General features: G+C 45.1%; 1 protein-coding gene across 1 annotated transcript; it reads left to right on the forward strand.

The window, feature by feature from the left end:
* Positions 1 to 264: 264 nt before the first annotated feature.
* LOC119397228 (uncharacterized) lies at positions 265 to 13,326 on the forward strand. The gene is made up of 5 exons (XM_037664664.2): positions 265 to 375; positions 2,241 to 2,392; positions 3,279 to 3,346; positions 8,126 to 8,209; positions 12,873 to 13,326. Exons 1-5 carry the CDS (start codon positions 265 to 267, stop codon positions 13,001 to 13,003), a joined length of 546 nt encoding a protein of 181 aa, XP_037520592.1. The 3' UTR covers positions 13,004 to 13,326.
* The last annotated feature ends 2,739 nt before the right edge of the window (positions 13,327 to 16,065 follow it).

The raw sequence follows: 16,065 nt of genomic DNA on the forward strand, positions 1-16,065 counted from the left end.
TCATTTCAATTTGGTTCCACTATCACTAAGCCCGTGTGAGCATTGTGGTTGGTGGAAATACTGGATGTCAAAAAATGCTTCTTTCTCTCGCTCCGTAATGAAGTACCAGTGTCCCATAGTGGCTTAAATTAAGAACCTCACAAACCAATTCATTTTGCTCCCGCGTAAATCGCAATGCAGCTGTATGTCATTTGAACTGAGTGGGGGCATAAAAACCCAGGTTGGGCGGTGGCTGCGGTGCATGTCTCTCATAAAGTGCACACAATGAAGTTCCACTTGTGTCTCGCTGGTATCAAGCTTCTGATCCTAATCGTTGCTACGGGAGCTTCTCGAGGACCGAACAAGCTACAACGAGACGTCCCAGACTCCTTCAAGGTGAAATGGCTCTAGCAAATCGTATTGAGTTGAACAGCCACGGCCGCATATTCAGCTCACTGACGCAAATGTTTTGCAGCATAGACCGCGAGTCATCCACTTCCTGAAGTCGATCATTTCACAAGCGCCTTTACGGCTTCCTTTGAGACGTTATTTCGTTGGGGACCCTTTCCCACGCATACGGTACAAGCAGGACTTTCGTGTGGTGCACGTTGCTGCCTTTATTCCATTGTTCGTTCTCATGCAATTTGCGAGAAACAAATACGTTCATTTTCTACATTGAAAGATTTAATATGTGCTTCTTCAAGCTGAGTAAATGTAATCCCCATCAGCCTGTTTCATGTCTACTGCAGGAAGAAAGCCGTATCTTGTGCGGGTTGCTTACACTCCATTGCTGCAAACTTCTTGATTTGATCAACCCACCTAAATCGCCGCGGTCTTCGGCTGCACTTGCCGTCTCTTGTGTTTTTCTCCGTTACTCCGACTGGCCTCTTCTTGCCTGCCTTACGTATTACATTGTCTGCCTAGGTCAACATTTTCCCTTAATGCAAACTAAAATATCTGCCGCCCGTCTTGTATTCTGTGATCCTTTCTGCTGTTTTCCAGTCTCTTAATGTTGCGGCCATCATTTTCTGCTCCACGGTACGCTACGTGGTCTGTAAAACTTACAGAGTTAGCCCCTTATGTTAACAGTGGCAATGTGCAATTTTTCTACTGACAATTGGGCGAGTTGGTACTGATTCATGACTGTTTTTTGCGTATGTAAAGAACCCTGTATACAAGAAATTTGTCGATTTGTCTGAATTTGTCTGAAGCGAGCTGGTGTCTATTTCTATCTCGTCTGTGTGTGTTGTGTAAGAACTAGTCATGATTGTACGCTTTTAGATTTATGCAAAGGTGTAAATTGCCTGTGAAGACTTGGGAATGTCTGCCGCATTCTTCTAAATATAAATACTCTTTCATAGACTCGAAGGGCTGCTTGCTAATATGTAACGCTCGTTTTATTTTCGCCAGGCTATTGAGCACTTTCGTTGTCATCAGCATAAACTTTTTTTATTTGTTCTTTAATGGTTTCTATGTTTAGCTGTTCCACCGTTTGTTTATTTTTTTTTTTCAATTCGTCTCCATCACCTCTGGAGAGCACAATGTCATCTACATGCCATAGGTTTCTGAGGTATTTTCCATTAATCTTGATTCTTCGTTCTTGTAAAAAAAAGGGCAACATCACAACAGCAAAAATGATCGAAAGATACAAAACGTGATTATATATATATATATATATATATATATATATATATATATATATATATATATATATATATATATATATATATATATATATATATATATATCTTACACTGGGCTCGATTCATGCCCAGTGCAAGCCAAGTTGACACTCAAGACGTTTAGTAAACAGAGACACATACCGTGTGATAAAATTTGGCGTACAGTTGCATCACTGACAATAAATTTTCTTCTTGTTAACCTCCCTACAATTCACTTAACCTTTCTCTCTCTCTCTCGCTACCACCTACCCGGTGTCACCTACCCAGGGACCGAAAGGTGGAGCATCTTTTTTAAAGAATTACAATCCCATTACCATATGCAGGACTGTTCCTGCAAAACGCCGTTCATTCTTCACATCAGCTCTTTGAATATAGGTAACCAGCAGACCCCAAAATCGCATGAAATTAGTTTGAAATGGATTTTAATTACATAACATCAATTATGTTCTGTAATACTGTAATTGTGTTAAGTAAATACATATTTACTTGCTACAATAATAAATAAGCATGCCAAATAATTTCTAAAACAAAAATAGCCCTGTTGTTTGTGAGGTAATACTGATGGCATTTCATTCACAGATATTTCAAGCGTTTGAAAATCCCATCGGAATCGCAGACACCAACAACGACACTATCCTAGAGTGCCTGTCTGCTCGTAGAGCTGAGATTGATCCGGAGACACAGACTGCTACGTACGTGTGGTCACTGGTCGCAGAGGACGGCAAAGGAAGGTGCGTGGCTATTTTCGAGACATGCAGTGCAACATTATAAAACACTGGGTGCACATCGTTATTCCAGGTAAAATAAAAATCGATTCCCACTGACGTTGAGCACATACAGCTATATACCCGCGAAGCGAGCCCATTACTGTGTTTGAGAGCAATCTTAACATCTTTCAAGATAAACATAGAAAGCAAGAAACCTGTATTTTTTTGTTTTTTTTTTTGTCGCGGTACTATTCTAAACATTCTTGTAGCAAGCGAGCGCTCGCACCGTCTTTTTCCGTGTTATGGAACCAGAAACATGCCACGACGTTTGACACAGCTTGCCTAGCCGCTCTTTTGCAGAAAAACATCATAATGTGGCTAGCGTCACGACAGTAGTGCACTACTAAGTATAGAACACCCGAAGGATGAATCTTTCGAACGTGAAAGTGTACATATGACTGAGGCATATACTGAAATTAATAATTTATAATAATAACTACTGGAATTTAACGTCCCAAAACCAAGATTTTATTGTGCGAGACGCCGTAGCGGAGGGCTGCGGAAATTTGACCATCTAGTGTTCTTTAACGTGCTCCTAAATCTAAGTACACGGGCCTCATGCATTTCGCCTCGGCCGTCAGAATCGGTTAGCGCGTTTGTCTTCACAGATCCCAGAAGTGTGAAAACATCTTCACAATTTTTTTTTACTTCACAACGCTCACATAAAGGTTGAAACTGATCGAAATAAGATCACTGATGACACCAAAGTACACAGGCTCTTTTTAGAGACAGTGAGAGTGCAACAGATGTGGAGGCATTTGATATGCTAAAAATAAAACACGGCACTTTTCATAATTTAGTAAGAGCTTCACATCCGTCCAGGAGTGATTATATTCCTTTTCTGTTACAGGACGTACATTCCTTTTTATCACAGTCCAGGAAATACACCTGATGAAACACGATTTACTATCGGATCAAGTAAGTGCTGCCACATGACCTGCATGATAATTTTGTTTAAATCCTATCAGCGTAACAACTGAATAAAAAAGCGCACAGTTGAAAATCCGGCAGAATTAATGTAAGGCCATCGACTGGCACACCACGTTGAAGAGTAAGAGAGGCGTATCGGGAATGCCATGGACAAGAGCGAATAGATGAAGCTCTTATGGCGAAGATGACGAATGTATTTACTTCACGGAGTGTTCTTGGGGGTCCCGCATGCTCATGATTCACGTTCCATCCTCATCGGAGGGGAGAGATTCAGGCTACTGGAGTGCAGCATGGAGAAAGTCAGCGCTACGCATTAATTGCACAAGTTACCCTACCACAGACACGTTTGAGTGGAGTACTAAGTTCGGCTAGTTGGCGGAAGTTCATCTTGAAAATGTTTCAAATTTGCTAGAACTATGGACAAACAAATGACTAGAACGTGCTGCCTTCTCGTTCTGTGTTGTTGGTGATTGTCGCGCAGTTAAAGCCACTTCAAGATGAAGGACGCTTGAGCGATAAAGCGGCCGCTTCAGAGCGTCAGTTATTTTTCCCAACCGCAAGCTTCAAGGAAGAACAGAGGGGTTGATGGGCAGGGGGGAGGTGTTTGACGAAACGGGGCAGGTGTAGTCAAGGACAAAGTAAGCGCGAAAGAGAAATGACACACAGGAGCAGCTTATTCCATTGATAACCAGAGAACAAGATTTCGCATCGGTACCCCATTCTAGGTGTGCTATTCGAAATCATGCCCAGAATAAGCGTACCGGCGAAAATAAAAAACCAAAAACATGTTTTGGTTAGCCATAACGTGTTCGTATTTGAATTGTTCATGACTCTACATGTCACCCAACTGCATTTCCGCGTGTACACCATATGGTATGTAGTATGAAGGAGACATCGAACAAATTACCGTGAGTGCGTATATTGGTACTACATGGCATACAATTTGGTGCTCAAGGGGCTGAATCTTTAATAGCTGGGATCGCATAGCGAGCGGTTCCTACGAAAAGCAGTTTGGGCGAGTCGGTATAGGATACAGGATAATATAGAATATAGGCGAAGTGAAAGAGAAAAAAAAAGAGTAGAAAGTTGTAGACAGGAATGACAAAAACACTGGGCAAAAGCTCGCTTCGACCAATTTTTCTGTTATTTAGTGCATCTAATGACAAGTTATGCACCCAGCGAACCACGTGACATAAGCAACAGCCAACCAAAACAAATGCACGCTAAGACATTTTCGAACAAAGAAATCGTCATGTGCCAGCCGTCCGAAATATGTCAATATTATGCTCCATAGCGCCATAGATGGTGAGCTTAGTGACGCGTCAGCTGAGATAGAGAAAATTGATAACTACCCATTGGTAGCACAGAACCACAAGGGAATCCATGTAGGCATTCGCACGAGGGGGGGGGCAGGGGAGTGCCTTTTCTCACCTAATCATTTGAGGGGGGCTCCAAAACTACTCCAAAACTGCCCCACACAGCCAGACCTGTCCACGCAGGGTTTTGACCAAAATGACGGCCGAGCATCACTGATGTTGCATTTCAAGAGCTTTTTACCTCCCATCAGGCCCGTAGCCGGGGGGGGGGGGGTGCCCTAGCCACCCCCCGAAATTTTGGTGCAGTACGTGTTTTTACCAAATATAAATGATGAAAACAAATGTTTTCTCAAGTAGTCAAGGTTTTCAGCAAGTGCCCCCCCCCTCCCCCCCGAAAAAAAATTCCTGGCTACGGGCCTGCCTCCCATTTTTACTCCCGGAAAGCCGGTGACCGGATACAGGCTGTTGTGGGATGGAGGTCATCGATTCATTTTCGTTTCTGCATTCACTGAGGAGCTTGTTTTCTTTCGAACTCGAACAAAGCGGGGAGGAGGCGGGAGGTGCCCTGCGGTAAGACTCCGCCCCCGCCCTCCCTAATGGGGAGCCCTGCGCACCCCTATAGGAGTTCATGCGGATTTCTCAGACAGAAAGCCTGTGAGATGACGAAAACTTTGTCCTGGCCCGGGGATGGAACCGGGGACCAACGCCTTGCCGGAGCGGTCGCCCTGCCACTTCAGCTTACCTGCATACTAGCGTCTGGCAGTGCGAGGGCGAATTAATCGACAAGTCGAAGCAAATGTGCATTGACCATTCAAAAAGCAATCCTGCAGAAACTCGCAAGGTGGCGCAAGTAGACAAACATCGAGCTGTCGTTTCCACGAAATAGAAGTCAGCACAATCACGTATATTACACGACGCAGCAGCGAACTTTGAACTGAACGTCCTTTTTTTTCAAATTTTATTTCCGCCCTTTACGACAATATGCCCGTCTTGTAAGATGCGACCTCAGCACAATCGTGAGAAATGCCCCAAGTTCCTTTTTGTGGTCCAAAAAGGCAACATTAACTTTAAAATTAAACAGCCATTCGGAGTAAAACAGGCGATTTCGGGCGCGATGTTGTTCGCGCACTGCATAAAGAGTGTGTTTACACTGTTCAGTTTTCCCACCGAGTTATCCAGGTGATGACGATGACCGTTGCGCTCTCTCGCGATTCACCGGAACGGTAATATGTTAGCGACACTTCTAAAGCAATTTCAGTGCACATCTTGCACACATAATAATGGTTATAAACTGCAGACATTAACTTGAGTAACAAAATTGCATTAGAAGAAAGTTGCAGTAGCAGATACCATTACTCCCACAGGTAATGCACTCCTTCGAACGATAAAGAAATTAAAGATGGCCCCCAAGGCTTAACGACGCGAGCCCTATTCTTTTGTCGACCCATTTGGCAACCCCCAAGTTCTAATGATCCCCTCAGACGGGGGCCGACGTACGAATTTCGTCGTGTTGCCATTAGTTGACTCATACTATGGCATCGCCAGAGCTGGGGGAGATCGCGACTTTTGCTCAGCTCGGGCTTTCCCGCATGGCGCCCATATTCACAACCTTCATTTTAAATGCGAAGTATTTCTTAGCGAGCTTTGGGCACTTTGAGCGTTTCTATCTATCTATCTATCTATCTATCTATCTATCTATCTATCTATCTATCTATCTATCTATCTATCTATCTATCTATCTATCTATCTATCTATCTATCTATCTATCTATCTATCTATCTATCTGGCCGCCAACGTCTAGGTGCTATCGTTATCACCTCCTTAACTTGGTGTACATCAAAAGGGGCATGGCAGGGTAAGAGGATTTGACGAATATGACTGTGTGGTCATGACATGAATAACGTGAAAATCTTGTCGCGTACGATCGTCAAACTCTTTCCTCCAGACAAGTGTGGCACATACCTGTTTACCACCGATCACGCTATACGGGTATGCGCCACGAGTGAGTGACAGTTCATATCTACCCAGGAACGGCGAGAACACTCACTGGCAATTTACATGCGAGAGCGTTAAGAAAAAACGACATCGGCAGCGTTGACCCGACGAATGCAAAGAATAAAAACTAGGATCTTAGCATGAATCCAACTCAAGCATTTTGCGTGGCAGTTAGGTATTTTACCACAGAGCCGCGCCAGGTCAAAAAACTCTTTGGAAAAACATCCTGTGCAGGCGTAATGTCGGTGCGACGCCAGTTGAGGTTGTGGTCCTGGCTATCTAATTTTATAACAAAGCGACAAACACTACACATGTACTCCAAGGATACAGGCAGTATGTCAGGTTAACGTCTGCGGTTCTAGTGTGGGGTCCGCTTTATTAGCAGCCTAATAAACATTACATTTGTATTCCGATGATTCATCCAACTATACTTAATCGCTGCTCGACCCCGGAGGAATACGCTAACAGAAGTTACGCATGATAGTCACATCATTGCGTCGTAACGTGCACTTCATTTCGATAATACTGACGTATCTGCTCTAAGGTGAGTGCTGACGTTACGTCAAACCATAAGTTACCCTTTAAACGCCACTGTAGTCGACGTGCCTAGTAAGCCTACGATGCACACACAACTACTACACTTACAAAAACACGTCGATCTACCTCGTAACGCTTGGCTCAAAGCCGAAAACTTCATCATAGAACTACTCGCTGGCTTCTTCGCATGAAACCGATTCCCCACAAGGTGTGGAATATGGCGAATTTTTCCGTTCCTGCTATGTCACCAGTGTCCATAAGTACTACAAAAAATAGTCGGAGGGTTCCTTATGTATTCGCCTAAGTTGACTCGAAGGTGAAAGCCACTGGTGTGACTATTTTATCATCATCATCATCATCATCAGGGCTTAAGAGGTCACGTAAGTAGCCGCACACTTTGTTGATGCTGCGGATGATGATGGTTAATTATAGTTAAGACCTTCGTCATGGGTTAGCAGCTATCAGCCATCCACTCGTTGAGCACTTCACATGATGCGATTTCGTGTTGGCTTCCGCGACGCAGTATTACATCTGTTAACGCGACTCCTGGCTACAAGTCGTTTGTATAGGGACTTTTTCCAAGGCGGTTTCAAGCACTGGCGTAGCTCTGTGGTAAAATGCTTGACAGTCACGCATAATACCTGCGTTTGATTATAGCTGAATCCCTGCTTTTATTTGATCTTTATGAAGTCCCATGAGTTTTTGCACCGCACACCATGTTTTTAAAGTATAGCGTCTGCTAATTTCGTGCTACCTTTCACATTCATTGTTCATTGTTTTAAGTGGCGCACTACACGGAGGCTTCGATACTGTTATCCTGCGTGGGTATAGGGACACACATCACTACGCGCGTCCGCAACCTTTTCTTAGCAATAGAGACATAAGAGAAAACTTCCTGGGTCTACATTGTCGTTTGCAGAAAACCGTCCCCGTGCAACTGGCCACTTCCTTTACACCGACTACAAGAACTGCGCTATTCTAGAACTGCCGTACCGCGGAGATCGTAAGTACTGCTGCTAACTAATGTTGGAACGTGTATTGGTGCACGTATTTATGCACCACTAATTAATTAAGCCATACAGCATCTGCAATGTTGCAAATACCAAAATAGCTCTTTAAATACGTCTATATTTGATGTCCCGACATGGGAGACCTGAGCCCGGGCCGTTAATCTGCCGGACAAACAATAAAGTTATTCCATCCATTGAAAGGCATTTTAGTTGTGAGAATGTGCTCGTGTTGCTTATTCTTTTCTGTCCGAGTTGTTTGGCGCTACGTAATTTGATTATGAATCCGTACTAACGCGCCATAATCCGAACATGTTATAACAATGTGTGCGTAATCGAAAGACGAAAGCGCGTGAGTGAGTCTGAGGTAATCAGCTGCACAGGCCAGGAATATCCGTATGTTAGATAATGGATGCAACAGGTATATGACAGCTTTATCCTACAATATATCACAAGCTTCGTTCATAGCGTCAGGGAAGACTCGATGCCTTTGGGTAGCATGCGAGGTAGCATAGGTCATATGGCAAAAAGAGTGTTTCACACTCGCAGCCTTGGCTATGAGTTGCGCTAGTTAACATTCCGAGGATTACTCGCGTAGAAATACTCAACAAAATGAACGGAGGAACGCCGGCTGTCGCAGCTAAAGAGTGGGATGCGTTATTCGAAGGCTGTGGGCTCGGGCCCCACGAACGGAAAAAGGTGTCTTTACGTGCAGTTTAATTCATTTACATTCACGTCACAATTACTACACTGGAGTTAAAAACTCCAAATAGTTTCCCTTACGCTTTCTTCGATTTCTTTGTTTGCTGGCTTCATTAGACTGTGTATATTAAAGAGAGGAGCCCCTCAAACAAATGCATTGCACTACATACACACACGCAAAAAAAGTACGGCACACCTAGTAAAAGCGCAGATATACCTGGTCTTTAAAAAAAAAGGTGGTTAACGACACCTGGGTGAAACTAACGACATATGTTCTGTCACCACGTGGGGCTCCTTGTAATAGATTTTACATTAACCTTAATTAGTAAATGAATTCTGATCAATACGCAATTTTTTTTTGTGCACGTCAGGGCCGCGAGCGTTTCATTACGTTATATAGCGGATTAAGAAGCAACCGATGCAATTTTTATGGCGGAGTGCTTGCAGTGCAGTGATTTCTTCAGGCGTTTAAAGAAGCCCGTGAAGTATGAAACAAAACCATATGACTACGCTTGTGCGCAATCGTATTGCACCGCACCAAGGTTGCAATGTGGGCCTGTTGGTTTGCCATTGGTTTGTATAACGTTGCGCATAAAGGGCACAGACACAAGCCTTAAAAAGCTCTACCTTTCAAATCTCAGGAAATGTGTAGAAAAGAGTACCAATGATCACGCAGGTGTGTTTTTAAATGTCAAAACAAATAAAATTGACGCACCCCTAAGGGTTATGGATTCTAAACGCGACTCATGGCAGAAGCCAATCGCCTTGTTTTTGCAGAAGAAACTAAACATTCTGCCTCCTAATGACCACTTTCTTATACAGAATTCAAATGAGGTATTGCGTTTTGTAAGCGCGTAGCCAGATAAGAATGTTTGAGTGTTTTCTACCGACATTACAGATGTGTTATGTAACTGCGCAAAAAACGGACGGGAACACAAGAGGAGAGAAAAGTACAAACAGGCGCAGTGTGTCCTCTTGTGTTTCCTTCCGTTTTCTGCGCAGTTACATAATGGATCATTACCAACTCGCCCAACTTACCACTCTTTTACAGATGTGTGTTGCTCTCTACCTCATGATGATATTCTTATCTGCATAGAAAGCCACTGAAAAATACGGAGCGATGGCCTTCCAAAGCAAGACCGGACTTGCGAGCGGAAATGTTTTAGAGCTTCTTCAATTTTATCTTTCGCATTTATTAAGTGGGCGGAAGGCTACTTTCTTCAAAAGAAAGGCATACAGTGAAACCTCGGTGATACGAATTTCACGGGACCACCAAAAATATTCGTATCATCCGAAATTCGTATCAGCAGAAAGCATGAAAAATTAGCTTGCGACAAAAGAAAGCTGACATACATTTTCATTTATTGTTTTTCAGGGCCGCAGCAACGTCCGCAAGAACCCTGATTGTCAGTCAAGTTTTTAGATGTCGGCAATCTTACCAGCACTCATAAATATATGGCCCGTACGCGCGTATTTAATTAATGAACCAGGTGCGTTGTAACCCGCGACAGCAGTAGCCCCTTTAAAATTTTAGTATGATTTTTTTGCATGACATCGGAGTACTGCAGTAAAAGTAACGAAAAAACGCTTTGACGCGATGGATCAAGGCCACAAAATTACAGAACCATGGTCTTGTGTTATGATTTCGTTATCGTGGAGGTGTTCGGGATGTTTTGGGGATATTTACGGCCATGCCCGCACAAGTGCGACCTCAACGGTCGCGCATGTTGACACTGTGAGGCCTGACTCCTTCGCAAAGACCGTGCTCGCCTTCTTTCGGTCCTCGTCCACCTTTCATAGGATGTCTGATGCACGAGGCATGCACGTGTAAACACAGTGCAACGACAGGAGCCCGCGTCAACGCGTTAGAAAAAGAAGCATGGTGCTAATAACCTCTGTAATCTAAACGCGAAGGCACACGGAGGCACTTAAGAGCTTCAAAGATTCGCGCACACAATCTCGGAGGCCGTGACGCGCCTCTGAAGGTTTATTCTGACCGTAAGAAAAGTGTTTTTCTGACACCGTGATTCGGACAATTTGGCGGTGCGGCGCGCATGCCCACGCTTGCGTTCCAGCGCTCGCACGTGCTTGGCGCATCTTCCGGGACAGCACGGACAGCACCTCTTCGTACCTGTGCGGTAGCATACGTTCGTATCAAACGTCACTGGGTGAAAATTGGTTGGCAACAACCGTACTCCATTGCATTGCAGGCTATTGGGCCTTGGCCGGGACCAACGAAAAATTCGTATCACCCCGAAATTCGTATGAGCTGTGATCGCATCACCGAGGTTTCACTGTATTCATTGGATCCTGCATTGCCCCCAGTTCTGAGTGATCTGTTTTTGTTGCATCTGGACGAAACACTGGCTGACGTATTGCTACCAGCAATGGTGTGCAAGAGAGAGAGAGAAAGCGAGAAGAGGAAAGGCAGGGTGGTTAACCAGACAAACGTCCGGTTTGCTACCCTGCACTGGGGATAAGGGAACGGGAAATAGGAAGAGAGAGAGAGAGAGAAGGAGAGCACGGCACGTGCAAAGTGGTACAAGGGCTTCAGATACGTTGATGATTATATGTTTCTTTTAGAGTGCAGTTCATCCGATTTTAACCGAGAGGCCGTGAAGGTTCTGTCCATCGCGGAAAAAATGTCTGAAACCCCTACAAATTACTCATGAGATGCCCACAGACTCAAGCATCTGGTTCTTACATATTATATTCTTGTTTAATGACAATCATTTGTGTTGGAGCTATGAACCCCGAGCTGACAAACCCATTCTCCCTTATAACTCCGCACATTGGAAATTAATCAAGCGTGGTATTATAAATCTCGGCTTCAAGAACGCCTTAGATAAATCATGCACCCACCAAATGGAAACCACCTTCAGCCAACAGTGCATTCGTCTCACTAAGGTAGGTTACCCGAGGCAGTTGTTGATCTCAGTTGCCGAAAAGCTCCTCAGGGATATAAGGGTTACCAGTAATGCGACAAAGCCAGAGTAGAAAGAAAAAGAAAAAGGAAAAACAACGGTAATGCCTTACATTCACAAAATTTCGCACAACTTAAAGAAGGTAGCCCAACGGGTCTATGGTATTGTGTTATTCTCCGCCCCCGATAAACTCGCTAAGCTATGCCAACTGACCAATAAAAAATGTAGAGAAAAGAAGTTGTGCAGTATAGCAACATTGCATCAAGTTTGTTGCATGCAATGAAGGTATTTTGTACCGCATACCTTTAACTTGCAAGCGCCATTATTTTGGGCGATCAGGTCGTTGCATTAATGACAGGCGGCGCGAGCACGCGAATAACATTAAAAAGCAGTCAGGTGGTTGGTTAGCTATTCATTGCAGAGATTGCGGATGTAAACCTATGTTCCAACAGCGCATCATAATCGCCAGAAGTAGAAAAGAAATTATGCGTTTGTTCATATAGGTGCGTCACTGAAGCTTCTATAGCAATGTCAGCAACAAAATTGCTTTTTTGAATGTTTGTGCACATGTTTGGTGGTGTTCTTTGGGACATGCGCATTTATGTACATTAAGTATAAAAAAAAACGGTCACTCTGCTTCAACATAAATTGTTGAAAGTATGTTACGTCGTCTCATCTTGTGTCCGTGTCCTTTATGGGCAACGCTATACCCACGTATTGCACCCCCACAAACAGTGCTTCCAGTGAGAGAACCATGCCGCTTTGACCATCCGCTCAGGATAGGCTACTGGCGAAAGGGCATGCGTTTACAGTGGACTGTTCTTGCGCTGCATCTGTGCTGGTTATTGATACTACGTAGTTACGCAGACAAACGAACACGTGTTACCTAGATGTCTCCACTGCAGCAAGTATACTTGAAGCGCATCGTTTCATTAGCAAAGATAGTAGCATTCCAGAAGTGGACGGCTATTCGCTTAGATTGGCAGCAACTATAAATGCTTTGAACGCGATTGCGCTCTTTCGTCTTTTGCAGAATGCACACTTTGGGTATCCAAGGCCGTGCGCGACTCCATTCCCGACGTCTGCATGGAACACTACGCCGATGTATGCGGTGATGGCGCCCCTATTTACGATAAGGATATGTGCAAGGACGCCTACAACTAGGAAAAAGGGTACATTGCGCAAAGCCATACAGAGAGCAGCCACAAAGCAAGCCGTCATCAATCAGATACCGCACACTTTGACACAATGTTACTCCGCGCATGCCTGTCAGCCTTCTTGGGAAATGTGAGACTTTCGATTCCTCTTGGTACGCGATACGTTGCCGGGGTCCATTGGATGATCAGCGCATGCGCATCCTATACCGTGAAAATTGTGGCCGTTGCCACGGCTAACCAGGATCATGTAGCAACTGAGCAGCGTAAGCTACCCGCTTCAATCGACATTAACGTTTGTTACCTGCGCTGCCTTGAGAACAAGAAATAAAAGGTGAAATCAGTCATCCCGTACTCTCAACTCATGTTTGTCGTTATTGCTGAGATCATGATATTTTTATTTATTCTGAGACCATTTTGAGGTAATGCCATTTCGAAATTGTAAGACTCAGTCGCACAAAGAGCGCAGATTAGAAAGACTATATTCATATTATAAATGAAGAGAAGTCACACCGTCGCCTTCATGTAAAGACGACTTAACGTAAGAATGTCACGGCCCTTCCTGCGTCAGTGCACATGGAGTGTAATAATAATATCTGGGGTGCTACGTGCCACAACCAAGATATCATTATGAGACACGCCGTAGGTCAGGACTCCGGAAATTTCGGTCATCCTCTGTTCTTTAACGGGCGCTGATATCACACAATACACGGGCATTTCGCCTCTATCAAAATGGGACTGCCGCGGATGGGATCGCACAAAAGGTACATTCAAAGGTGAACATTCGACAGATGTATACGTGGTTTGGCAGTGAATGGAAAGAAAACAGCTGAGTTTGACAGCAATCAAATATTTATGAAGAGGGAGCCAGTCTGGTTTCAAGTCGTATGGCACTTAGACTAAGTTGTGTTCTTTGACAAGCAGTGCATTTATCAACAGGACACAGGCAGACAAGACGACGCGGATGTACTCGGGCCGTATTTTGAAGACGGTCACTTTTCGGCGACACTGTCCCTTTTACAGGGTTTCAAGAGATAGGCACCAGCCGCTCAGGAATCTGCGAGCGACAATGTTTCTGGCCTGACGTCTTAGCGCGGTTGGTGCGTCGTGCCAGCCTAATGTGACATGTAGACGGCTGAACGCTTCCGGCGCTATGCCTTATGAAAATGGTTATGTACCGGATATCTATGCACTGCATGTCTCCTTCTGATGCCATATGTGGAGCACATGTTGGAAACATACCCAGATGCGAGTATATTTCTCTGGAGCACATGTTACGATACCGGCCTAGCGCGTGTAATGCTGCGAGCTTCGAGCGTCTCAGCTTGCGTAGTTTCATGTAGACCTGTTCGCCGGTCAGAAATCGCCGGCGGTGGCGCGCCGGTGTTCGCACCTCCCAGCGGCGGCGCGTGAACGGCGCATGAACGGCGTGGGTTTGAAAGTATCGGTGGCGGCGTGGCGCGGCATGTGGAGGGCCGTTATTAGGGAGTTGGGGGAGAGAAAGTAATCTCTTGAAGTTAAAATCAGTTTCGCTAAAAGGGAGAAGCAATGAATGCGATAGTAACAAATCGAAATGTTATACGAAGCAAGGCTAGCAGCTAATTCTTTTGGATCCGACCTCCCGTAACTCTACAAAACGCTGGTGTAACAGAATACGGCCGTTCCCGGGATAGACAGTTTTCGTGCAGTCTGTCGTCTCAACGCGAAGAGGTGATAATCACAGCACGTACAAGTGTACACGAGTCGTTTGCTGATGGCTGCCGAGATAGCGCGATCGCCAGCGCTCGCGACCGCACCCTTATGGTCTAAGTTCGCAGTTGCTGCTCGTGAGACGCAACCCCCCTTCCCCCGGCGTCCCTTTATTCTCCTTCGCCCAACGAAAAAAAATTAAGGCAGCTTCGCATGTATGGTACCAAGCCTGAAGGAAGTGCGGAGCTGGGCAGCCTTCTTTGTTTTTCTTCGGGCTTCTCTTTTTTTCCGCGTCTGATTCTTTCTTTTTCTCTTTTCCATTTTTTTCTGTCTTTTTTCTCTCTTTGTTTCCACTTTTCTTCCTATTTCTCCCTTTATTTCGCTCTTTCTATTTCTCGCTTGCATCCTCTCTTTTTCTATTTTTATACGTGGTTTCGCCTGCGTTACGCCAAGCAACGACAGCATAAGACAGCCCGGGACCCTTAAGTGCTCCTCAATGAAGGGTTCGCGCCGTCGTGCTGCCAAGGAAGTGATGCTGGCCGGTCGAAATAAAAAAAAACCTTTAATAACACTAACCAATCTATGCGAAAGCTACACAGTACATTAACGTGGGCACACGCACACGCCCCTAACCTTGGCGCCGGCGGGGCACACCCCTCCCGCGCACACAGCGTTCCTTCACCGACTGTCCGGGCCGCGCCACGGCTGCCGCTTTTAAAGCCCGAGAGTGGGCCACGCGCATCACTGGTGCGCAGCACGGGTCACGCCAGCCTCGCGATGGGCGAGATTCCCACAGCACCTAATATTATCATCAAGGCGCTCGAAGATCAAGAAGAAGACTTCTCCTTGGCGCGAGCGCGCGCTCAATATGCTGCAGATGGCTGCAGATGGCGTTGCTGCTCAATATGCTGCAGATGGCGTTGCGCCAAGCGATAACAGCATACGACGGCCCTACTTCACCGCTTGCAAGCAAGTACATGAAGATATTCAATGTTCACTTATGGTTCAATAAAATGCAACTTCACAAAATTTCTTGCAGATGGATTGATCAATCAATCTTTATGTTAGGGGAAATTGCTTTGCTGCGTTATCAGAAAAAAGTCACAGTTTCGCCGCAACGGCGAAGCAATGAATGCGATAGCAATAAATTGGAATGTAACGCGAAGAACGAAAAGCAGCTCGAAATTGCCAGCGCGTCACTTGAGCCCAAAGGACGCACGAAAAGAACGCACACAGTACGAGCGCGAACTATAATGCGTCACAGCTAGACACTGGAAGCGCACTGCTCAAACATAAAGCAGGACGCACGAAACGAACGAACAGGTACACACAGGACGAGCACGAACTAACTGTCCCAGTCGTTACTTATTTCCGTTTGAACAG

The sequence above is a fragment of the Rhipicephalus sanguineus genome, chromosome 6 (assembly GCF_013339695.2).
Source record: "Rhipicephalus sanguineus isolate Rsan-2018 chromosome 6, BIME_Rsan_1.4, whole genome shotgun sequence".
In the NCBI taxonomy this organism is placed as follows: Eukaryota; Metazoa; Arthropoda; class Arachnida; order Ixodida; family Ixodidae; genus Rhipicephalus; species Rhipicephalus sanguineus.

Bases quoted from the DNA above. Each gene is read 5' to 3' on its own strand.
- LOC119397228 (XM_037664664.2), top strand. From the start codon at position 265: ATGAAGTTCCACTTGTGTCTCGCTGGTATCAAGCTTCTGATCCTAATC. The intron at 2,393-3,278 runs GTGCGTGGCTAT...TTTCTGTTACAG, and splicing joins GCAGAGGACGGCAAAGGAAG to GACGTACATTCCTTTTTATC. The intron at 8,210-12,872 runs GTAAGTACTGCT...CGTCTTTTGCAG, and splicing joins ACTGCCGTACCGCGGAGATC to AATGCACACTTTGGGTATCC.